Source organism: Fomitopsis serialis, assembly GCF_022376445.1.
Source record: "Fomitopsis serialis strain Sig1Antser10 chromosome Unknown B0H18scaffold_125, whole genome shotgun sequence".
NCBI classification, from domain to species: Eukaryota; Fungi; Basidiomycota; class Agaricomycetes; order Polyporales; family Fomitopsidaceae; genus Fomitopsis; species Fomitopsis serialis.
The window spans coordinates 75228-98382 of record NW_025955085.1 but is presented as its reverse complement, the minus strand read 5'-3'; the positions used below and the strand labels follow the sequence as shown (position 1 = coordinate 98382).

Below are 23155 nucleotides of genomic sequence, written 5' to 3'. Positions count from 1 at the left end.
GTTATCCTCGGTTATAGCTGGCAAGGGCTGCAACGCGGCGCGCGGATACCTATACATAATACGCGGTAGTGTGCTGTGGCTAGCACGTCTCGGAGCAACCCTCCTCAGAAATGTCGCGACAGCCATCATTTGCTCGCGCAAATGTGCTAGTTCTTGGGACGAACTCCATATATGCTCTTCTGCCCTCGACCCTCATCTCGCAAGCGGACGCGCTACTGCAAGCGCACCGAATAAAGGATGCCGCCGACCTCGCTGACCAGCAGCGGAGGAAGATCCAAGCGTCAATCACAGTCGACGAACACGAAGTGCGTTGCTTATTATTTCGTGAACTTATGCGCTGAATTACACTCGCAGGCGGAAGAACTGCGCTACGTCTATCAACGCCTAGGATTCCAGTGCTTGACGGAGACGCTCTTCGACGATGCCGGCAGGCACCTCTTCGCCGGAGAACTGGACCCTCGCGTGCTCATCAGCTACTTCCCGGATGTTCGGGGAGACCTCTTCACGGAGGATGACTCCGTCGATGTCTACGCAGGCGTAGCAGAGTATCTGCCCCACGAAGAATCCATAGACGACATAAGTGAGTGTCCAGCATTTCCACCGCCCTCCCCTCCCACCGCCTCTTCCCTTTGTATCATATTTGCTCCATGCTCCGGATGGTCTCTGGCCCGCGCACGTCTCGTGCATCTCTTCTCGTTCTCCATTTCTCCCCCGCTCCCGCGAACTCACTGTCCCCCTTCCGATTTGCAATTCCCGCGCCGCGCCTCTCGTCGGGACTAATCCAGTCGCCGCAAATCTAGTCCTCAACTACTCCCCGCACCTGTCGCCGAACACTCGCGAGGCGCCGCCCGCCATCGAGCTCAGGGAGATGCTGAAGATGACTGCACGGGACATGCTGGAGGCGTACTTGAAGAAGTGGCGGGCGAAGCTAAAGATGGAGGATCCGAAGCGGGCGCACCAGTTGCAGCCCGTCTTGGCTGTAAGTGGTCCTACGCGACTTAAGGCTAGAATATTAGGACTAATTGCTCCGTTCTCATCAGACTGTCGATACTGTCTTAGCGAAACTCTACGTCGCGCATTCGAAACCAGCCGATCTGAACACACTATTGGCCGAACCAAACTGCATCATTCTCCAGGAGCTCGAGCCGATTTGCATCCAGGGCGGGTACTTCGACGCACTTTGCCGGCTCTATTGGCAGTACGGGCAGGAGTCAAAGCTCTTGTCTACATGGGCGAAGTACGTATGTTCTGATCTCGATCCGGTGTTCTCTCATTCGCTCACCTAGCGTATCTACGGCGGTTATGACTTTACCCGTGCAGGCTGGTAGATGGCGAGTGGAAGGATAATGAGGTCAAGGACCCGTTGGGGAGTATGTTTGCATTGCTCGGCGAGCGGAGAGACAGGACTGTCATCCAACAATGGAGTATCTGGCTTACGAAACGAGATCCGGATCGTGCGCTCAAGGTTGGTTGTCTTCGTTGGCAAATGGTTTGATCAAGCTTGTTGACGAGATCTCGATAGCTCCTGACCTCACTATCCTCGGGGAAGCGGACAGCAGAAGACGACAGGAACCTCCTCACACAGCTCTGGGAAGCTGACACTTCTGCAGGGCGGAGATACTTGGAGCATCTCGTCCTTCAAAAGCGCAGTCAGGTCGGTGCTTTCGTTTCAATGACTCGTCAGGAGGCTGACGTCTGTGTGCATATAGAATCCAGATTTCCACATGCAGCTCGCCGTGAGTTGCGTTGACGAACTGCTCTCGTGTCTCGCGGAAGAGTCGACATCTAAGCTATGGCGGGCCAAACGTAATGTTTGCCCTTGGCGTATTTGCTGCTTGAGTCACTGACGAGAATCCGTATAGTATCCTCATACACGTCATCCCGCGCCGACACATCCTTCCTCTCTTACTTCGCGTCCACCACTCCCGACAGCCCCGCAACACGCACACGCCTCAAGACGATCCTCTTCCTCCAAGGTTCAACACTGTACGACCCACATCCCATCCGACAACGGCTCCTCGAGCATGAGAAGCTTTTCCGCTTTGAGATTGCCATTGTTGATGGCAAGGTCAGTAAACGCCGGATCCATTCTGCGATGTATTCTGACAGACTGTGTAGCTCGGTGAGCACCGCTCTGCCCTTGCCTCCCTCGTGCACGACCTGCACGACCCAACTTCTGCCGAGATCTACTGCACACTTGGCGGCGAGATTGTTCCGCCTAAGACCGCGCAGTCGCTCGGGGAGCGCTTCGATATCCAGGCATGGGCAGCGCTCATTGCGCCTCCTGCGACGCCCGGGAAGGCGGGTCTTCCAAAGGCGCAATCGATGAGTCGACTGGTAACGGTCGACGGGGAGCTCAAGAAGAATTTGGTCCGAATATTGCTGGAGGTGTATATGAGCGGGGGAGAAGCGACGGCCGAGCGGACGGCGAGGTTCCTCAACGCGCAGGCAATGAATCTCGATGTGCTTGACGTACGTTCTTTTGTACAGTCATTGTTGATATGACCTGACCTTCGTGCCTTTGCCAGGTCATCTCTCTCATCCCACCAGATTGGCCTCTGAGTATTCTCTCCACCTTCGTCGCTCGGTCGTTACGCAGGACGCTGCACGCACACCACGAAGGCCAGATCGTCAAGGCCATCAGCGCGAGTCAAAATTTGGCGGTGGCCGAGCGGACATGGCTGGTCATCCGCGAGCAGGGCGCCGTCATCGAGGAGGCTGTGGACGACGGAGAGGATGGGGACGAAAAGGGGTTGCCTGCATCCTTCGACGAGAAGGTCGCCCTGCAAGCCGGGGAGCTCGCGCAAGAAGCATCACCGGAGGTCGTCGACATCCATCATCCACAGCCAGGCGTGAAAGAGGCAGCATCGCCTCAAGATCCGCAATTCGATGTCGAAGTGGGTACATGATACAGACGTTGCTTGAGTGACTAGTATGTATGGGTATTGCTACATCTTGGTTGGACAAGTATTCTACGTAATTTTGGTAGTTGGTATGCTGGCGCGCCTGACCAGGGTCAAGATATCTGAGGGAGTTGGATCCGCTCAGTGCGCCTTTCCTTCACCGTCTACTTAGCTCTGGTGGATAGTCTCTGGTGTTTGAGTCCAGCTGCTTATGCGTCAGCACCGTCCAGCGTCGCCTCCGCCGCCTGCAGCGCCTTCTCAAAGTCCTTCAACAGCTCCTCCCTGTCCTCCATACCGACACTCACACGCACGAGGCTCTGCTCGACACCATACTGCGCTGCCCACTCGAGCTCCGCGTAGTGCGCAAGGATGACGTACGGGCTCGCGAGCGTGAAGTTCGTGCCGAGGCTCGGGCCCTTCTGGCAGCTGAGGGTGTCGTAGAACGCGCGGCTCGCCGCCGCAGACGTGAATGTCACGCTGAACAGTCCGCCGAGTCCGTTGCCCTCGCGTACGCGGCAGCGCTCGTAGTGCTGCGGCGTCTCCCATTTGGGGTAGTACACGCGTTTGACGACCGTGCGCGGGGGCGGCGGCGAGGCGGCGAGGGAGCGGGAGTAGAGGAAGGAGCAGACGGCGAGCGCGTTGGCGTCGATGATCTGGATGCGCCGCCGGAAGTCGCGCGAGTTGCGCTCCATGAAGACAGCATCTTCGTCGAAGTAGAGGTCCTCGTAAAGGTCGGAGACCATGGCTTTCAGCTCGACATATCGTTTACCTCGAGGGTTGAGGACCATGCTGTGAGCACCGTTAGATGAGCAGGAGGGTGCAGGCAGGGAGGACGTACCTGCCACCCATGACGTTGGCGTCGCCGCTGAAAATCTTGCTCAGGCTGCTCACGACAATATCCGCGTAGGGGAGCACCTCGACGTTGACGAAGTTCCCGATCGTCTCGTCGATGACGATGAGGAAGTCATACTTGTCTGCGAGGGCGCGCAGGCGAGAGAGATCGGCGCAGCGGAGAAGAGGGTTCGACGGGAACTCAGTGAAGAGAGCAAGCGCTGGTGGCTTCGACGGGTTAGCCGCAGCCTCCTTTTCGAGGATAGCTTCGAGTTCGTCGATGTCCTTGTCGAGGCCGTTACCCAGGAACCAGCAGCCCGGGCCCCACTTCTCCAGGATCTTCAATGTGTCCGTATATGGGAACCTGTCGCATTCGATGAGCGACTTCTGCGGTGACATCGTATCTCTTTACACACCCGAAACATATGCTCTTAGCAGCAGGCCGAGCTGCCAGCGCGACCTGGTGCGCGTGCCAGATGGCCGACATGCCTGTTGGGAACAAGAAGACGTCGTCCTCCGCGACATTGTCGACTCCTCGAGTACTAGGACCGATCTCTGCCTCGTTGCCACCAGCATTCGACCAATCGTTCGGGGTGTCCCTCAATAGCACACCTGCTATTCTCCGACGCAGCGCACGCTTGCAAGCAACCGCAGACTCAAGAGGTAGGTTGCGCCCGTACCGCTCCTCCAAGTACACGCTCTGGTCCGCACTGAGCACCTCATCCGCTTTCAGTGCCTCTTCCGGCGACCGGAATGGGCCATTGCGGAAGTGAGACGACGCTGGCGAGTGAGGTGGGGACCTGCCGAAGCTCTTCTTTGAGTAGTGTCTGTTCGGCACGCGAGTGGGCGGGCGGGAGACGGCGGGCATAGGGATTCCTGCTCCGGTGACCCCGGGGAGTTCTCCGAGCATGGCAAGACAGCGCTCCGCCCGTCTGCTCGATATACAGTTACCTGCGTGCTGGAAAAACTGCTTGGCGAGCGGGAAAGAGTCGCCCGGGAAGAGAACGATGTGGAGCTCGATGCATTGGTTGAGGGTTTCTACGTCGTCTTCGGGGCAGATGAGGAACTGGACGAGGCGCACTGGGACGGCGGGTCCGGTTTTGGAGGAGCGGTCGATCATGAAGGCTCGGCAGGCCTCTGCAACCTTGCGGGTGGGGCAGAGCAAACACCGCTCCCCATGCGTGCCGAACTTTTGTTCGCAGATCGCGGCTAGCTACGGAACGTCAACATGTGTGGGAGTCACTGAGAGATCGCGACGTGCTTTCTGAATGCTCAGATGGATGAAGAATCTTGGATAGCCAATGACCATGACATCGGCCACCCGCTTGTCTCCCTCCTCGTAGCCCACATTGTCATCCCAAGTAGGGAGTGACACGGAGATTGCATGCGCGGTGAATGGCGGGACGGGTTTCCCCAATGTTGCGCGTTGGTCGTTGGTGCTCATGAGGGTTGCGGACATGGCAGAGGGTCAAACCGCGGGCTGTGTGACTCGTACTCTCTCGGTTAGAAGTACCACTGGCCTAGGGCTGAACAGATCGTGCGCTGGAGTATGACCTGCGTGCGTGGTCCTACAGAGAAGCCATGTGAGCCTGAATGTGAGAAGAAGCAGCCTGACTCGGTCTGAGTGAGCTGAATGCTGATGCAGTTATACCCACCTGGGTGCCTCCGACGAAAGGGATTCTTGTGAATTACTGGGAAATATGATACAGAGAGCACTGGTCTGCCACACACAGCGGAGGAGGCGAGTCAAAGGAGAGTGTCAAAATCCTCGTCAAATTCGACCAAGTTTCCCTGGGACTGACATGGGCGCCTGTTTTGTAAAGCCCGGTCCCATGGGCGCCTGCCACGCGCCGCAAGCTCGACGTCGACCTCCTCCTTGCCTCCTCCTCGACGCAGCACTCAGAGACCACCTCCCATCTCGTTTTCGTAGCTCTTGAGGCGACCATCTTATATCTACTCTGGACGCGACTCATGGGCTCCGGCGAGGTCACGGAACGCGCTATCCTGACCTCTGCCTCTTTGGACTGGGATGCATTGCGGAAGAGAAGCCTTGAACCGCATGGGTTCCGAGATGAACGTAAAACATTATGGTGAGTAGCCAGTACTGAAGGCGAGACAATGGGAGTAACGCTTGAGGAAGGCCACAGCTGCTGCACGTAGACTCCCGGACCGCCAAATCCAGTATACCAACGGCGGACACACCGTCAGAATCATCTGCTACTACAGATGCTCCCGACAGTACAAAGCTTGACCTGTCTGCGGATCTTGATGCCGCTTTAGCCCATAGGGATGAACGCCAGATTGGCCTGGACACCAACCGGAGTTTTGTCTTGTACCCAGTAGGTGACTAGAGCCATTCTTCGCCCTGTGTTGACTCAAACAGATAACATCTGGGCAGACGAGGGACCGGACAGGGAACACTTGAAGGAGCAGCTACATGAGCTGATTGTATCCGTCTTCCGTAAACGGCGCCATCTCAATTACTTCCAGGTGAGTCACCCATACACGCCTGAGGCCATGACTATATGCATGACCATGTTCACAGGGCTTTCATGACATCGTGTCTGTCCTGTTCCTGACACTACCGTCCGAGGCGCAGGCTTCATCTGTGGAGAAGATGAGTTTGCATCGAATTCGCGATGCGATGGGCATGACGCTCGAGCCCGTACTGGGATTGTTGAGGTACTTTGTTTCGCTTCATCGAGCATGATACGACTCAGTGCAGGGCTAACTGTATGACAGAATTCTCAAGCGCTTGCTTCACGAACTGGACCCTGATTTTTCATCAGTGCTGGAACGGTCAGTCTCGCATGAGCTCACCACTACATAGCTGGCTCACACCTTGTTGTCAGCACGTCACCACTGCCGTACTTCGCGCTCTCAAACATCCTCACCCTGCTCTCTCATGACGTACCGACGTTGCCCTTGATCCAGCATATCTTCGATTACCTCTTATGCAGACATCCAAGTGCCGTCGTTTACCTCGTTGCCGCGGTTCGTTGGTTCCCCCATTCGACCACAAGTGGTACTGACGATGGCGTTTCTGCGAGCAGGTCGTCTTGTCGAGACGAGACGAAGTACGGCAACTAGTAGAAGCAGGCGACGAGGGCATGGTCCATTCCGTGCTGAGCACACTTCCTGAGTTATACGAAGAGTATGATGATGCGATCCCAGACGAAGGCACGTGTGCAGAAGCTGAGCACGAGCCTATGGCAGCGTCAACCGCAGATACCCCAGACGCAGCAATCGTTGTCGAATCGAGTGCGGAGTCGTTGGACAACATAGTCGAAGAGCGGCCTGCAGACTTCAGCGACGACATGACGGCAGTGACTTCTCTTTCCGCTATGTCCGACACTTCATCCACAGCCGGTGACGACGAATCCACGACTGTTGGCCTCGAATCAGAAGCCGAGGACGATATACACGAGAAAGCCGACACATCGTCAACATCTCTACTCTCTTCCGACGAACCTGAGAGTGCGTCGACAGAGCCAGCATCAAATCCTGACGAAGGAGACCTCTCCGAGAAGCGCCCCCTCTCGCGCGCATCTACAGTCACCCAATCCGACGACGCCGCCCCTCCGCGCCCACGCGTCTCCCTCACGTCTCTGCTCATGCAAGCCGACGACCTCTACGCGCGCTTCCCGCCCTCTCACCCGTCCATCGCGCTCGCGACGATCATGGGCCCCCAGAGCGTGATGCTCACTTGGTCCGAGGACACGTCGGAGCTGCCGCCGGACGACGACGCGGAGCTGATGGTGACGAAGCCCGAGCTCATCGTAGTCCCGTGGATCGAGCCGGACGACGAGGTCGAGTCCGATGAGGAGGGCGCGTCTCCGCGCGGCAAGCGACGGTCCAGGGCCAAGGACCGGGAGCGGAGGCGGCTGAAGAAGCCAAGGCATCTGGTCTTGCAGCGGAAGACGATGGTCGCGGGTGCCGTGCTCGTGCTCGGCGTCGCCGTTGCGGTGTATGGGCTGCAGAGCGGCGGGTCGGCGGGGCTGTTCAGGGGCTTTTCGGAGCATAGGGAGAGGCATACGTTGGGGAGGGAGTGGAAGAGGATGAGCAGTTTTGTTGGGGGTGTGGTACTTGGTGTTGGGGAGCGGATCTTTGAGCCGCTTTTGCATGGAGGGTGAGTGCTCGAGGTGTCTTATGTGTGGCTGAAGTACTGACAAACGACTGTGCCACAGCTGATTATTTATATTCGTACGGGAACGGTACAAGGCCCACTGGTTGTCTCTACGCATTCATTTCATTTTATTATCGCATTGATGTTCGTCTTGTCCACATTAACCATCCCGAACTCGACCAGCGTCCATTCTGTGTGCATAGGTGCGTCAACGCTTGTGGTCACCGTACCGGCCCTGAAATTCTATATTGACTCCTGCAGATCTGACGCAACTGCATGAATCGACAGCTGATGCGTGGTCCACCTGCCTTTCTGCATTAAGCATTGGTGTCGTCGATAGAACCATCATCACGGAGATTCAAAGTGTCGTATCAGTTCTAAGGCTCTCGCTGACAGAGGACACTTACAACTTCCGTCGTGCGTGTGGGACACTCAAAAAGTACATATGCTGGAAGCTTAGGGGCCATGTCGACATGCCCACTGGACCTGTGACACTGCGGCCCGCCGTTATCATGTCTTGGTTCTCTCCTCGAGCGATTCAGCGGACTATATATAGACTAGGTCTGCCAAGCTACGGAGCCCCTCTGCTCCGTCCGTCGAGCTTGTCTGCCCTCGCTGCGTCTGCAGGTTCGTACCGTCGTCTTCACCACAGGATGGCTCGAGTTCACCTGCAAGAGGAGCTCACCAAGAGCACCGAGCGCATCACCGTCCACACTCAGTTCGGTCCTGTCAAGGGAGGGCGAGCAGCTAACGGAGCAGCTGTCTTCTTAGGTGCGTCCCGAACCAGCCAACTACCACTCCAAGGCGATCTTTGTCGATCAGCTTGATCTCATACAACTCTCGTTGCAGAGATACCGTACGCGCTGCCTCCTGGCAGGTTTGAAGATCCGATACCCCTCCCTACGGGTTACCGGTACGACGACAAGGAATACATCTATGAAAGCAAATGTGAGCAGATCGCTGTCAGGGCGTGATTTATCATATATTGATCGACGTTTTCCACCCTAGATTGCGCGCAACCAACGAATGACGGCCAGGGTGCTGGTGCGTATTAGAATGGCTTATACGACCCCTTGCGCTTATGCGTACCCTCCCAACTAGGTATACCGCGTGAGGATAGGCTTGGTCTGGGGAAGCCGTCCGAGGATCCGTGTGTACCATGACGGAACCTTTATCATCCAGTACTCACTGTTTTTGTCTCAGACTATTCGTCAACGTTGTCTGCCCACCGAACACTTCGTCGAGCTCCAAGTATCCGGTCAAAGTCTACATTCATGGCGGGTCAGGGCTATTGATTATCGTCCAAGGACACACATCTCACGCCATGCAATGTCAGGTTCTTGCAGTTTGGTTCCCCCCATGGGCTGAGCGCACAAGCACCCTACGTTGCTGCGGAGAGGTCAGAAGTGTGGGTGAACATAGGTTATCGACTTTCGGTGTTCGGTTTCCTTGCCTGCGACAGTCCAAAGTGGAGGGCAACTTCGGATTCAAGGACCAGTGGCTCGCCCTACTGTGGATCAGAGACAACATCGCGAAGTTCGGCGGTAAGGGTGCATAAAGCTGAACCCGTGAAGTGCGCTAAACGCAATGAGCCAGGCGATCCCACAAACGTACAGGTGACAGGTCTCTCGGCGGGCGCTCATTCAGTTCACCAGATACTACACCACGCCTCTCGCCTGCCGGACGGCGAACAAGCCCCATTTCAATCTGCCATGCTCCAGTCTAATGCGATCTTGTGCGAGTTCCATACATCTCTGTAGGCGGAGAACGTTCCCTCATTTTAGGCTAGGACGATCCCCAAGTCGCCCACCGAGCTCCGCCCACAATTCGAAGCACTTTGCAGGGTCCTGGGGTTAGACCCTTCCTCGGCAGACGCTCTTAGCCGGCTACGAGACACCTCCACTCTTCCATGGGACAAGCTCACCCACGTCATCGAGACAGACAAGATCGGTACCGAATTCGGATCCTTCCGCGGCGCGCTTGACGGCACCTGGCTCGCCACGACGCCCGACCCGATGGCCTGGCAGCGCTCGGGCGGGTTCGCGCGCGCTCTCCGCGAGAAGGGCGTGCGGAGCATCGTCGTCGGGGACCTCACGGAGGAGTGGTACCTGTACAGCATCGCGCATCCGGTAAACACCGAGGAGGACGTGGTGCATAATGTGCGACGGTACTACCCGGGCGACGTCGTGGACAAGATGCTCGCGTGTTACCCCGCGGTCCCCCAGGATGCGGACCAGAAGCAGCTCGAGCGGTACATGGGAGACGTGCTCGCGGATGGGCAGGTGCACTTCCCGGTCAGGTTATTTGCGAGGGACCTGTTGAACGCCGCCTTCCCGGTGTTGAGGTATGAGATAAGATGGACGCCGGAGCAATACCGGCCGTATGGTAAGCGGCGATGCTCTATGGACGTGATACATGCTGATTCGTTGAACTCGACACTGAAGGTATGTAACCCATGGGACCGACCGGCTGCTGTGGACGCTACGCCTGCCCTCGCTGGAACCGTCCCAGATCGTTGCTGCCAGGACATGGCTCGACGTCATCGATACGGAGACCAAATCGCTCGAAGCCGGTGTGAACGCCAACGCCAGGGACCCGAAGAAAGTGCTTGCTTTGCAGGAAGACAAGACAGTTGGTTGGAAGGAAGATGATAGGTGGGACTATCTGATGCGCCTCCGAACGGCGCATCCAGGGGAGAGCGAACCATGACGTGGTTGGTAGACTGTGACCACGGAATGTTTTCGTTGTTCATCGGAAGAGCGATAAACTCAACGAACGGTAGTCACGCAGTATCCTACGATTCGCGTCAAGTATGAATTCGGGTATGGCCAAATCGGCTTCACTGCCAAATATGCGAACGACTCAGGCAGTTCGATTGAAATGAACACCAGTCTACTTGCTTTCCGCCAGTGGCTTCTCTCACCTGATCTTCGTCGTCTGTGTTCACACAGCCTCCTTTGACGTGCCGCGAACAGCTTCAATTTGCCCCAAATACGCAAGTATGAGGAGATAACATGTACACCGTCCGGTATCGTGATCATTCAATCGTGAGCAGTAGCATGATATTGATGTGGCAACTTCCCACTGAGGAGGAGGAGGAGGAGTAAGTACTGACGATCGACAGCAAATCGACAGTTATGAATCAGGTTCCTGGCAGGATTCACCTCACGTTTCTGCGAGATTCTGCGTACTGGTGATGAGGTACTTACTCGAGCAGTGAGTGCTCTGTATATGAATCAGTAGGAACCGACGGATCGCGGTTGGATCAAACGACCGAAGGTGTCCGCGGAATCAATGCGGCGCAGGAAGAGGGCATGACGGTTAGCAGTTAAGTGACTGCATGCATTCCACTCATGTTCTCTGTCGCCTGTCTGATGACCGCAGGCAGTGTACAGGTAATTTGACCGATGCGCTGAAAGTGCCTTGAGCGGACGATAGAAACTGCCGACCGTAAAAATTAAAGATCCAGACAAATCTACATAGATGAATGACTGCATACACACCGGTTTACGACGCCCAGCGCTCATCGCGCTCAGATTGGTCGAGAGGGTAATGCGCATACTACTCTAGGTTTTGCCGCGCTAGACTGGCGATCTGGATGACCAGCCTATGATGAGTCCCTCCAATACCTGATATCTCGCAACATCATGGGCGTGCTCATCTGACGATTGAACACGTTGGCGAAAGCACTTCTATGCCGTTGCAGCTCAAGAGCTTCCAGCTGAGGATGGCAGCGAAGTCTCAACTTTGGAAGAGGATGTCAACGGTCGAGACACGATCGTGCCGTGCATTAGCCAATCCGCATCGGGACGGTACCAATGGCTGCCTGTCTCCCTCAGAGCATCGAGCCGAGCAGGCCCAGTTGTACCCGACTTCCGACTTCCAATGTACGCCTCCGCATCATACGACCTGTTCATGCATCCACGATATCTGATGTCTTGCAGACATAAGCGGCACGCCTCAATGACCGCTGATGATGGAAAAAGGCGCCATGGGGCGATGTGCGCCTGGCCTAGCATATCAAGCTCAAGTGCCCCCAGCATATCTGCTCCATTCTAGGCAATCGTCCTAACAATCGTATGCCGACTGTGGCGAATCGAACGTCAACGGACACCCACCAGACAGTGACAAAATGCCTAGAACCTTGACTGCGGTCATCGAATATGCGCCATTCACCAACTTCGACTGTTCGCTTCCCAAATACTCCAGTTCCATTGCTGTATGCTCGGTGGACTCTCAACATTTGTTGGGTAGGGTTACCGCGGCCATCTGGTGGACACGGATGCATAGAACTGCATGCCGCGCGTCCTTGAACTCAAGACTGCATAAATACTTGCATCGTGCGACGCTGCAGACCAGACTCTCCTTTCTACCGCTCGAGTAGTAGCTGCCCTCGTCGAATTGCTAACCGCTCCCCACTTATAAACTCTGAGCATGTCTTCCACCACCGATTCCAAGAGCTTCAATCCCTGCGTGCCCGACGACCAACTCGAGACTCAGCTCGCGGCGCACTCCGAGCAGTTGGTGGTCAACACCAAGTACGGCCCCATTACTGGTGGCGCGCCACAAACGGTGCACCTGCTTTCTTGGGTGAGGTTCTGTTCTTTTCGTTCGGCATTTATGAATCCGACTGACGATCGCACGATCGTCTCTAGAGATCCCGTATGCACTCTATACGGGCAGGTGGCAGGATCCGCAGCCTCTGCCCGCGACCACCGCTATGAGAACAAAGTCTACATTTACGAAAGTGCTTGTGAGTCGCGTTAGAGTCGTGCAAGGCGAACGTTGGATTGATTATTATTTGCAGACTGCGCGCAGCCGCTCCCTGACGTCCCTGGTAGGTATTTAGTACTTGGACGCACTCATCGACGTGTAGCTCATAGTCGGAAAAGGCGTCAACCTCCCGGAACTGGTCGGCTTAGGCAAGCCCACTGAGAATCCGTACGTACAATAGCCCAATCTACTGCCACTACGGGAGGCTCATGCAGGGTTTAGGCTGTTCCTCAACGTTGTCTGCCCACCTCAGTTCTCGCCGAATTCGCCGTTCAAGTACCCTGTGTTGGTTTACATTCACGGCGGGTTAGTCCCCTTCGATATGCACGATGCACATGAAACTCAAGAGACGTAGCAGATTCCTGCAAACTGGTTCTCCCCATGAACTGAACTCGCAGGCTCAGTACTGGGCTGCCGAGAAGACACAAGTCGTCGTGAACATCGGTTACCGTGTCTCCATCCTTGGTTTCCTCGCAAGCGACACCCCGGACATCTCTGGCAACTATGGTTTCAAGGACCAGTGGCAGGCACTCTTGTGGGTGCACGACAATATTGACAAGTTCGGGGGTAAACATTCTTCGTCATCGCCATGCAAGTGAGGCGGCTCATCGTTATTGATAGGTGATCCTACCAACATCCAGATTGCCGGAGACTCTGCAGGTGCCCATTCGGTTCACCAGATATTGCACCATGCATCGCAACTTCCCGACGGCCAGAAGGCACCTTTCCAGTCCGCTTTCCTTCAATCTAACGCGATTCTGTGAGTTTGATCCCATTTTTCGGTGCTAGCCCAGGGACTGACTAGCCGTACAGGACGACGCCGAGCACCAAGGCTGACCATCGCCTGCAATTCGAGGCTGTTTGCAAGGCTCTCGGCCTGGACCCCTCTTCGCCTACCGCGCTTTCGGACCTGCGCGACACCACCAAGTTTCCAGCGGAAGCGTTCATGAAGGTTCTTCTGAACGGGTCGGTTCCTGCTCCGTACGACACGTTCCGCGACACCATCGACGGCGTGTGGGTGTCGCCCCCGCCCGAGATGATGGAGTGGCAGCGCTCGGGCAACCTCGCGCGGGGCCTGAAAGACAAAGGCGTGCAGTACATCATCATGGGCAACCTCACGGAGGAGTGGTATGTCTACGGGATCATCCACCCCGGCATCACCACTATGGCCGACTGCGTGGTCAATATGGAGCGGTACTTCTCCGCTGACGTGACCCAGAAGCTCTTCGCGTGCTACCCGGCCCTGCCGGACAACCCCACCCAGGCGCAGGTCACCAAGTTCATGGGCACGGCGCTCTCGGACGCGCAGGTCTACATCCCTCTGCGGATCCTGGCAAGGGACTTGATCACGCTGGCTACCCCATACTGCGGTACGAGATTGGCTGGGTGCCCGAGCAGCTGTCGGCAATGACGGGCGGTGAGTAGTCTTTCTCCCTGCTGTCTCACCGTGCTGAGCGTGAGCGATAGGCTACGTGTCCCACGGCACCGACCGTGTCTTCTGGGCGTACCGTCTGCCATTGATGAAGCTCTCGCAGATCGCAACCGTGAAGCTGTGGCTCGACTCCATTGACGCCGAGGTGAAGTCGCTCCAAGCCGGCCTGAACGTCACCGCGAAGAACATGAAGAAGGTGTACGCCTTGAAAGCGGACAAGACCGTGGGCTGGAAGGACGACGAAAGGTGGGACGAGCTCATGCATCTGGCTTCCGTCCTCCCTGGCGAGCAGTGAGCGTCGTCTGCGAATTGTGTCGCGACAGTAAAGTGCATGAATGTAGTATACCTGTATTCGTAGTGAACCTGTTCCATTCAGAATCAATTTGAATGAGGCGGATTGTTCATGTCACAGTCTCGTGCGTGTGACATGCGCGTTTGTGACTTCAGGCGTGCGAAAGTCGATTGCACTGAATTGATTCAGAATTGGGACCTCCGTTCGAGAGGACGACCAATATGAACACACGAGTGTGCGTGCATCTCGCTGCCTTGCCATTCAACCGACACATGTGTTCGTGAACTACCCATTGTCTACATCGTGATTCACAGTAATCAAGCCTCAAGCGTGTCCCGAGCACCAGAGTACCAAATGTGCCAGGCCCCGAAGAAGACGGGTCAGCTGGGTTGAAATCCATAAGCCGAAAGCGAGCAAGACGGAGCAAATGTTCTCAATGGTACGTCTGTTCCCTACTCGTGAGACAATCTTCTGTATTTTGAAGGAGACCTGCTTATTCGACATAGCAACGTGTCTCGCGAATACAGAGTAGGCTGAGCATCTGCTTCTGCTGTACGTGTTGTTGACAGCCAGGGTTGCCGCGTATTTCCAGGCGCATGGAGTCCAGGGCTGTCAATAACTGTTTTCGACCATGTCGTTGAAGGTGTCTCCGAGGGGTTTGCAACAAGCAGCTGTACTGAAAGGTGCGTACACGGGTACAAGAACTCCAGCAATGCTGCGTCGTCTACCTTCGTCAACCATTTTTGCAAGAGCAGCGAGCTCAGGGTTGTTAGTCGGACCGACACAATTCAGTGCACTACGCGCTCCTAGGGAGTAATCCCTTCTGCCTTGTGGTCTTGGTGCTACCACTATGCGCCTATGGACCCTGCCATAGTACGTACATGATCCTTCACCAACCTGTCATCTGATACAGTTACCCTTGCGCCACGAGTTTCTCCTCGTTCAGACGACAAATTACTGCGTAGATATTCGCACGTGCATGTATTCGACCACGACCTATATAACTTGACGTTAGAACACCCAGGCCAATACTATCACACTGCTCGAGTGTGACTGTCGGACATCTCGCAGACTCGTTACCTGAAGATACCGTGCCCTTGCGCTCATCCGCTCCGCACGACGTGCTCATTGAAACCGATCATGGCTGCTCCTGATTTCAATCCTACGGTATCCGCCCGTAGTTGGCGTAAATACCACGCCCAGACTGCCCAGAGCCACCTTCAGGAAGAACTCTTGGCCAACACAGAGCGCATTACAGTTCAGACGAAGTACGGTCCAATCATCGGTGGTCGTGCAAGCACCGGTGCTGTGGCATTCCTGGGTAAGTCCACTCTCCCAGCGGTCGACCGCGTTCTGGTACGTTACTTAAGTGCATGTCATTTCCACAGAGGTGCCCTACGCCTTACCTCCTGTGCGCTTCGAAAATCCCCGGCCATTGCAGGACAATTATCGCTACGAAAACAAGGAGTACATATATGAAGCCAGCTGTAAGTGATACAGTGATCTTTTATCCATATTGACCTTCACCGCTTCATAGATTGTGCCCAACCTAGAAATGACCAGCTTATTGCGGGGACACCATATGAGAACATAGTTGGCCTGGGCATGCCCACCGAGAACCCGTACGCATGGCTTCACGACGCATCATCTCGAACTGACATCGTCGTGCAGCTTGTTCGTCAACATCGTATGTCCACCTGATTTCTCGCCAGGCTCAGACCGCAAGTATCCCGTCAGAATATACATCCACGGCGGGTCTGTATATCATTTAACTGTATCTGGCGCGAGCTGACTCGGAGTGGTGAAACTCGGATGCTAGCTTCCTGCAGATCGGCTCTCCGCACGAGATCAACTCACAGGCGCAGCATATCGCTGCCGCACGATCGGAGGTGTGGGTCAACATAGGCTATCGTGTCTCAGTCTTCGGCTTCCTCGCTTGTGGTGAATGGCCAAAGGTGGAGGGCAATTACGGATTCAAGGATCAATGGCTCGGGCTCCTGTGGGTTCGAGACAACATTGACAAGTTCGGAGGTATGTGCAGTTTGTCAACTGTTTTGCGTGATGTGAAGAAGCTGAGTTGCGCTTGCAAGGTGATCCTACGGACATCCAGCTCACGGGGCTGTCCGCGGGTGGGCACTCGGTGCACCAGATTTTGCACCACGCTTCCCGTCTTCCTGAAGGCGAACAAGCGCCTTTTCAATCCGTCATCATACAATCAAATGGGATGATGTGAGTATTCATATCGGCTTTGGCGCGCATTATACACCAATTCATGATCAACCGAGCTCAGGAACAGCCCTAAGTCACGCACCGAGCTACGTCCGCAATTCGAGGCATTCTGCGCCGCGGTCGGCCTAAAGCCGTACACATCCTCCATCATTCTCCAGCTGAGGGACACCGAGGCGCTGCCCACAAGCAAGATCACTAGTGTCATCGAGAACGGTCAGGTAGGCCCCGAGTTCGACACTTTCCGGGCCACGACCGACGGTGTCTGGCTCAGGAGCGATCCCGACCCGATGACCTGGCAACGCTCCGGCGGCCTCGCGCGCGGGCTTCGCGAGAAGGGTGTGCGGAGTGTCATCGTCGGGGACCTCACGGAGGAGTGGTTCGTGTATGGGATGACGCACCGCGTTCACAGCTACGCGGACGTCGAACTGAACCTTCGCAAGTACTACCCGAGCGACATCGTGACGCGAATGCTCCAGTGCTATGAGCGCCCGGATGATACCCCGGATGCGCTGTTTAAGTTCATGGGTAGGGTGCTGTCGGACGGGCAGGCGCACCTACCGACGAGGCTGCTCGCAAGGGACCTCATCAACGCGGGATACCCGGTACTGCGCTATGAAATTGGGTGGCTGCCTGCGCGCGTGCTGCGCTCTGGAGGTAAGAGCCTGCTGGTTTTTGTACTGATCCCCGACCTTTACTGAAGAAATGTTCTGATCTGACCAGGCTATGTCAGTCATGGGCTTGACCGCGTCATTTGGGCCTATCGCGAGGCGCTGCTAGAGCAATCTGAAATCCCCGTCGTCCTTGGATGGCTCGATGCGGTCAACGCTCAAAGAGCCGCTATCGAAGCTGGTAGCAGCAATGAAGCCAGGAACATGAAGAGGGTGTTTGCTCTCAAGGATGGGTGTGCGGGCTGGAAGGATGACACTAGATGGGACGATATCATGCGCTTGACTGTCGCCCTTCCCGGCGAGTAGCGCTCGAGTTGCTCGGCGGCGAATGTGGGACATGTAACACCAGTACTGCAAAGATGTACAATGCCTTCGTGAGACCACACTGACCTTCGCGATGAATTCATTGGCGCAATTCCACTTCATCTGCTATTCTTCGTCATGCGTACAGACCGACCCTACCGAAGAGTGGCCAAGCGCGTCGCTACCAAACGTAGATTGTTGCCTTTTGCAAGGCGATCGGCTTCGAATCTTCAGCTTTGTGTCAGGGTAAGACCATCCACAGTAATTGGACAGTCTCGCCATGGATGAAATGACTTGCTACATTTGCTCGCCGGCTCTTCCTCGGCATGCTGAATGTCCGTCGCAAGCGTATGTACGTTCTGGGCATCATACAGGGACATCGTACAACCTATGCGCAGATTGGTTATAGAACATCCCGAGACATTCGCAGGAGATTGAACTTACTCTTTCAGCGGACGTAAGTCCGTATCACAATCATCATGGTAGTCGTGATCGTCCCCGGGAGATGAATGCAGCCCCATGGCCAACGGGTCCGCCGCGACATATGCAATTTCCTCGGCAGCGACTTGCTCGTAGCTTTCCTCGGGATTGTACACCATAGCCTCGAGGGGAGCTCCGAGATTTCCAGCGACGCTATGTCTCGCGAAAAGGATAGACGACAAGTGCGAATCGGTTGACGAGCCTTCCTTGTTACTATCCATCCCACGACTTGACAGGTATACGCTGCGCAGGTCGAGGAGGAAGCGGGAGATGAGGATCGATGTTAATCTAGGTCGTCAACGCGTCCATTGAGCCACGTCATCGTGCATCGCGTGGTGGATGTACTTACACCTCTGTGAGGGCAGGTAAAGACCCAAAAGTCTTCGAAGGTGTCAGATATGTAATCAATGGGAGGGTAGTTGGAAGTGAAATAACCTGATTCTTTATCGCGACCAAATCCACTACATTGAGAATCAACAGAGCACTGGTACAGCATCAGTGCACAGTCGACGACAAGCACAGACAATATTCACAGGAAGTAAATTGTTCCTGCATACGGTCAGTGAAAAGGACAAAGAGCTTCACGACGCAAGGTTGACATACCGTCTCGTTGTATCAGAGATACATAAGACAGTTCGCGAGATTGCACCAGCGTCTCCAAACTGTCCTTCGCTCTTGTCCCAATAGCGGCGAAGGAGCGCTTGATCTCGAGCGTCTTCACGCAAGTGAGAATCAGAACAATGGCGTCCGCAGAGATGGCGAATGAACAGTTGAATATGCCGACTGTGCATAGTAAACATCAGAAGGTACGCCTCTGAGCAGCACCGTGCGCTTGAGTTGCTTACGTCTGCCATTCGTTAAGCCAGGGAGACGTCCATGACAGATGAAGGACGTACGTTTCACTAGCACTAGAAGTCATATTGACCAAATCGGCACAGCCAACAAGAGGAGGAGGGGCTACGACGAAAGCTACCTTCGTGTAGTAGAACTGCCGTGACGTCAATGAGTTGTGTCGGCATTGAAACGTGGCAAACAGCCGCACCATGTTAACGCCGATGGGGACCAATCCGAGAAACAATACCCCAGCGAATATCCTGCAATCCTTACACCAGATGGCGTACATGCGCAATGATGTAAAGACTGTTGACCATTCAGATCATGCGATATGTTGATAGACATTACATACCTGCTGTGACCAAAGATGTCACCATTGACAAGACCTGGGTGGTGCGAAGGACTCCTGTGCAACTGCGCAAACAGCATCAATAATCGGGAAGCACTCTCTAAATAAGTGTCCATACATCTGTGATGAGTAACAGTGTAAGCTACCGGAGATCATTTGCTAAGAGATTCCCTACCGCTTGACCAGTGGCCGGGTTCCTCCCCAACGGGAATGTCTCGACCGTCATGAGGACGCGATATACCAGAGTCAAGTATCGATTCAAGAGGAAAAGAATTGTAGCTCCAGAGAACCGACGGTGCCAAATACAACGTACTTCGCGAGAAAACATGAGCACGTAATCGTAGAAAAGGAGTGCTGTGAGGAAGAACATGAGCGATACACGTCGACGTTTAATTGTTTCGCTCACTGGTAGCGGCTACGCCGCAGAAGTTAGCCAGCAGCCTGTGAGATGCGGATCTGGATGAGTACAAATCGTATCTATAAAGATTTGGAGACCCACATATCTTGAAATATGGCCGCGACCTGCGCAGCGTCGGCTGAAGTGAAGTCGGCCTGCGACATGGTGGCAGCTCCGCTGCAGCCAAGGGAAAACAATCAACAGACACGAGCAGCGTTGGGAGAGTTTCCCAAGTTGAGCATCCAGCATCATCCGGTTTAAGTAGAGCATCATGTATCTCACAATCCTCTGACCTGGTACGACGTGAGCCGACCTCGACGGGATCGCATCATGATGCTGCCTGAGTACGCTCCCCCTATGAGTAACGAAAGACGTCGAACATTTGTGGCTGTGTGTGCATCTGTCCTCTGTCATCATAGTCATATTTTCTACGTTTATGCTGGCTGTACCACGCGCGGGCGGTTCAAGGTGCCAAACATACAGAGCTGCGTCTTCAGCACATGCATTTGCCTGCCACTTCCGTCGTCTGGTATACCCGACCGCTTTTGCGGCAGAAGTAGGTGTTCTAAGAAGATAGCAACGTAAAGGGATCAGAGTCGAAGCCGAACACTCACCTATAGCCCATGTCTCACACTGACTGTTGACCGTCACAATGTTGGACGGCGCTGATTCATTCTCACGACGTCTCTCAATCTCTAAGCGTTTCCCGGAGCGCCAGCTGTACATCAAGACTATCTATGGCATGTCCCCTTGAGGAGTGTACGGTGGCGAATGACTGCGACCAAGGTCAAGAACCTTCGTCACTTGATAAAATACTGACAGAACATGGAGCGTAAGGACATCCCTGTGTCCGTTATCCCGATGTCACCTATAGCGCAGGATCAACCATTATATGTTCTCACGGAAGAGATCTTACACCAACTTGACGGTTTCCTTGGAGTACCATCGCGAATTGACGAGAACTTGAATAGCTCGCATCCACAACATCATTCCGGGCCTTACTTCATTCCACACAGCGTCTTTACGGAGTAGACCCACGAGATTCAAAGCCACCCAATGATGACCGGTGACCCATGAGTGGATGATGGAACGAAGTACGAGTGGCGAAGTTCGCACCAAGTGCGAACTGGAACGCTGGCTCGATTCGGATCTGCGCGCGATGAGCAATCGGCTATTGCCGTTGGCCATCTCATTCGTAGACTCGTAGGGTTAGCCGTACTATCTCAGTAAAATATGTTGGGATTCAAGAATTACAGTGCTTCTAATGTATACAAACCCTCTCCCGGAGTCCGAGTGATACTATTGTCCGCGCGAAGATAAATCAAGATGAAACCATGTCTGAGTCAAAGATTGTGGTTACGGACTCTGGACTTGGTTGGCGACATGCAAAGTCGGTGTAGACGGCCAAGTTGTCTGTGGTCGCTCCGGTCTCTGCAGTCTTTCTGAGCGACCACGACTTCCTCCGGAGGATGACACAGGGGCGTGAGTATGACGACGGAGGAGAAGATGGCGGTTGACCGAGTCCCGTTTGACGAACTCTTCTTCGAGTTCGGGCCGGAGGCGAGACGTGTCATGGTCGCCTTCTGGGCGCGCTGCAGCAGCAGTTTCCGGAATGCATCCATGCCCACCGGGGGAGGAGGCGACTTGGGCATATCTGTGAATGCTCGTCAGTCAGCGATGACTTGAGTTGCCAAGGGAGAACTGACCATCAAGACGATGTCCACTCGTTCTCCTTGGAGGGACACCTGCCTCGCCCACAACAACGGGGTAGCCAGCCACGGGCGTACAAGATGGTGAAGATGACAAGGAGCAAGACGACGATGCTGCCTATCACGATCCCACATATCGTCCCCGCTGGGAGGTGGTTGGAGACTGAGGTAGCCGTAGTGGGAGAACTGTCGAGTGATTGAGTGTTCGTTGGTTCCGGAGCCGAGGAGGTCGAAGGAGCTGCTGGGTCTAGTGTGCCGGTATACTGCAACTGTTGAAGGCAAAGCGATGGGTCGTCACCCTGTACCGTTACTTTGAGCGTATGTTGGCTGTAAATGAGGGTGGACGAATGGTAGAGTGGTAGAGCCTGCGAGCTGGCTCCGGAGCTAGTGTAGTCGACAGCCTGTTGACCGTCCAAAACGAATGACGCGCTAGTCTTCGCTGAGCCTGACGAACCGTAGACTTCGACAAAGGTACCTAAACGTGAGAGTCAGTATCCGAAGCCGTGGAATGTCTGCAATCCAAATATGACAGCTCACCGTTGAATGTGAACGTGACGCTAGACCCCGCTGTTCGCGTGCCCAAGTCACCGTTACTACAGAACGAACCCCAAGCGTCCGCAGGCTCATAAACGAGTCTTGGATCCGACGCGCCAACTGGATATAGCTTGGAGATGACATTACTTGACATGAATCAGTGAATATATTGGCTGCTCTGCGGAGTGGGCGTTATCGCAATTCAGTACATCAACATACGCATCGCACGACTGTCACTCACTGCAGTACAGAAGGTGAACGGGCGTCGACAGTAAGACTGTCACTGGTCATCAAGACGATGACTGAGCTTCGTTCCCGCGCGCACATATACTAGGAGCCGGTGGAACGGATCATGACCTGCAACACCGATGGACCACAGGGACCACGAAGACTGGCGGCTGGCGACTGGAATAGCAGCCAGACTCCCGATTCCCTGTGGACCATCGTGATGAACGAGAAACTCTGACCTTCGGCGTAGACGGCGGCACAGCTTCAGATGGGTATCCGGATTTTGGTCCAATCCGGAAATACAGGTGTTCTGAAGGGCGTACTGTCATCGTGTCTCTTCGTCCGTGAGTACGCGGCACTGGTGATGTTCAGGAAGCTGACGGTTCTTCACTCAACAGAGGCCTCCCACAGATCGCTGAAAGTTAAGAGGTGTATCGCTCTACATCCATTCATGCGCTCTGCACCGCTTGCATGCAGGCGTTATGGCGGTGATAACTCACTGTGGCGAATGGCACCTTCTGTATGAGGACACAACCACACATGGACTCATACTCCGCCCTTTACGTGAGAACACACGGTGCTTACCAGTACTCCAGATGGTTGGCGGCCGTTCGCCTCACTTGACGCCACATCCACCATCAAGGATCTGTCAAGCGAATGCTGTACTCTCAGTCTCGCATGGCTGGTCGATTTGGTAATCGAGGACGTGGCTCACCTGTGCGACAGCACTCTCGACGTACGCCAAAATGATGAAGGCCACTTTGTCACCTCATTCGAATGGCCCAGTGAACGTTTGGGCCCAAAGAATGATCATGCACAGCTCGTCATAGTCATTGGACTGCTCACTAGCTGCGTGTTTTTGACTAGTACGTGTTCTCGGCGACGCAAGGACTCAGGCGGTCATTTTCTCTGACACAACGTAAGTACCTTGATACTGATATCACGAATGCTATGGAGATGCTGAGTCGCTCAGAAGTCGCAATGGCACTGAATCGGAGTCTATGAGGTCGGCCACCGCTCCTGTCACCGAATCTCGCGACGTCTTGAGGATGCAGTGAACGTTGATT

General features: G+C 54.8%; 8 protein-coding genes across 8 annotated transcripts; 5 read left to right on the top strand and 3 right to left on the bottom strand.

The window, feature by feature from the left end:
- Positions 1-110: 110 nt before the first annotated feature.
- B0H18DRAFT_885291 (uncharacterized protein) lies at positions 111-2909 on the top strand (the record flags this gene model as incomplete). Its single annotated transcript, XM_048041065.1, has 10 exons — positions 111-305; positions 355-580; positions 786-979; positions 1041-1237; positions 1321-1465; positions 1523-1654; positions 1710-1806; positions 1863-2068; positions 2119-2472; positions 2529-2909. 10 exons carry the CDS (start codon positions 111-113, stop codon positions 2907-2909), a joined length of 2127 nt encoding a protein of 708 aa, XP_047887502.1.
- Positions 2910-3020: 111 nt separating this feature from the next.
- B0H18DRAFT_78407 (PLP-dependent transferase) lies at positions 3021-5503 on the bottom strand. Its single transcript, XM_048039248.1, has 5 exons — positions 5390-5503; positions 4996-5302; positions 4151-4947; positions 3742-4098; positions 3021-3692 (listed from the first exon to the last, which is right to left on the bottom strand). Exons 2-5 carry the CDS (start codon positions 5191-5193, stop codon positions 3113-3115), a joined length of 1932 nt encoding a protein of 643 aa, XP_047887501.1. The 5' UTR covers positions 5194-5302; positions 5390-5503; the 3' UTR covers positions 3021-3112.
- B0H18DRAFT_1039452 (rab-GTPase-TBC domain-containing protein) lies at positions 5470-8104 on the top strand. The gene is made up of 8 exons (XM_048030497.1): positions 5470-5824; positions 5875-6077; positions 6133-6224; positions 6280-6416; positions 6477-6533; positions 6587-6728; positions 6788-7863; positions 7922-8104. Exons 1-8 carry the CDS (start codon positions 5706-5708, stop codon positions 7923-7925), a joined length of 1830 nt encoding a protein of 609 aa, XP_047887500.1. The 5' UTR covers positions 5470-5705; the 3' UTR covers positions 7926-8104.
- Positions 8105-8513: 409 nt separating this feature from the next.
- B0H18DRAFT_1139789 (carboxylesterase) lies at positions 8514-11045 on the top strand (the record flags this gene model as incomplete). Its single annotated transcript, XM_048035625.1, has 10 exons — positions 8514-8631; positions 8710-8808; positions 8869-8904; positions 8962-9010; positions 9064-9141; positions 9197-9303; positions 9330-9404; positions 9457-9595; positions 9650-10240; positions 10305-11045. The coding sequence occupies 10 exons, from the start codon at positions 8514-8516 to the stop codon at positions 10567-10569; spliced, it is 1557 nt and encodes a 518-aa protein (XP_047887499.1). The 3' UTR covers positions 10570-11045.
- Positions 11046-12294: 1249 nt separating this feature from the next.
- B0H18DRAFT_959026 (carboxylesterase) lies at positions 12295-14360 on the top strand (the record flags this gene model as incomplete). The annotated part of the gene is made up of 10 exons (XM_048042774.1): positions 12295-12450; positions 12544-12613; positions 12668-12697; positions 12744-12801; positions 12856-12939; positions 12992-13200; positions 13255-13393; positions 13447-13942; positions 13972-14050; positions 14101-14360. The coding sequence occupies 10 exons, from the start codon at positions 12295-12297 to the stop codon at positions 14358-14360; spliced, it is 1581 nt and encodes a 526-aa protein (XP_047887498.1).
- A 1034-nt stretch (positions 14361-15394) lies between these two features.
- Positions 15395-17945, top strand: B0H18DRAFT_1139781 (carboxylesterase). The gene is made up of 8 exons (XM_048035624.1): positions 15395-15678; positions 15746-15844; positions 15895-15979; positions 16029-16112; positions 16177-16388; positions 16448-16586; positions 16648-17240; positions 17307-17945. The coding sequence occupies exons 1-8, from the start codon at positions 15498-15500 to the stop codon at positions 17558-17560; spliced, it is 1647 nt and encodes a 548-aa protein (XP_047887497.1). The 5' UTR covers positions 15395-15497; the 3' UTR covers positions 17561-17945.
- A 52-nt stretch (positions 17946-17997) lies between these two features.
- On the bottom strand, positions 17998-19781 carry B0H18DRAFT_1124507 (uncharacterized protein; the record flags this gene model as incomplete). Its single annotated transcript, XM_048034864.1, has 9 exons — positions 17998-18325; positions 18387-18521; positions 18571-18586; positions 18641-18752; positions 18806-18884; positions 18934-19025; positions 19534-19574; positions 19627-19661; positions 19720-19781. The coding sequence occupies 9 exons, from the start codon at positions 19779-19781 to the stop codon at positions 17998-18000; spliced, it is 900 nt and encodes a 299-aa protein (XP_047887496.1).
- Positions 19782-20638: 857 nt separating this feature from the next.
- B0H18DRAFT_1124506 (uncharacterized protein) lies at positions 20639-22014 on the bottom strand (the record flags this gene model as incomplete). Its single annotated transcript, XM_048034863.1, has 5 exons — positions 20639-20767; positions 21069-21271; positions 21324-21349; positions 21405-21801; positions 21864-22014. The coding sequence occupies 5 exons, from the start codon at positions 22012-22014 to the stop codon at positions 20639-20641; spliced, it is 906 nt and encodes a 301-aa protein (XP_047887495.1).
- Positions 22015-23155: the final 1141 nt, after the last annotated feature.

What these genes read in the sequence shown, in the direction of transcription:
- B0H18DRAFT_1039452 (XM_048030497.1), top strand. Translation starts at nt 5,706, where the DNA reads ATGGGCTCCGGCGAGGTCACGGAACGCGCTATCCTGACCTCTGCCTCT. An exon ending in GCCATCTCAATTACTTCCAG is followed by an intron (nt 6,225 to 6,279) that starts GTGAGTCACCCA and finishes CCATGTTCACAG; the next exon opens with GGCTTTCATGACATCGTGTC. An exon ending in CCCGTACTGGGATTGTTGAG is followed by an intron (nt 6,417 to 6,476) that starts GTACTTTGTTTC and finishes ACTGTATGACAG; the next exon opens with AATTCTCAAGCGCTTGCTTC.
- B0H18DRAFT_78407 (XM_048039248.1), bottom strand. Translation starts at nt 5,193, where the DNA reads ATGTCCGCAACCCTCATGAGCACCAACGACCAACGCGCAACATTGGGG. An exon ending in TCCATCTGAGCATTCAGAAA is followed by an intron (nt 4,948 to 4,995) that starts GCACGTCGCGAT and finishes GACGTTCCGTAG; the next exon opens with CTAGCCGCGATCTGCGAACA. An exon ending in GCCAACGTCATGGGTGGCAG is followed by an intron (nt 3,693 to 3,741) that starts GTACGTCCTCCC and finishes CGGTGCTCACAG; the next exon opens with CATGGTCCTCAACCCTCGAG.
- B0H18DRAFT_1139781 (XM_048035624.1), top strand. Translation starts at nt 15,498, where the DNA reads ATGGCTGCTCCTGATTTCAATCCTACGGTATCCGCCCGTAGTTGGCGT. An exon ending in AGAATATACATCCACGGCGG is followed by an intron (nt 16,113 to 16,176) that starts GTCTGTATATCA and finishes CTCGGATGCTAG; the next exon opens with CTTCCTGCAGATCGGCTCTC. An exon ending in CAACATTGACAAGTTCGGAG is followed by an intron (nt 16,389 to 16,447) that starts GTATGTGCAGTT and finishes TGCGCTTGCAAG; the next exon opens with GTGATCCTACGGACATCCAG.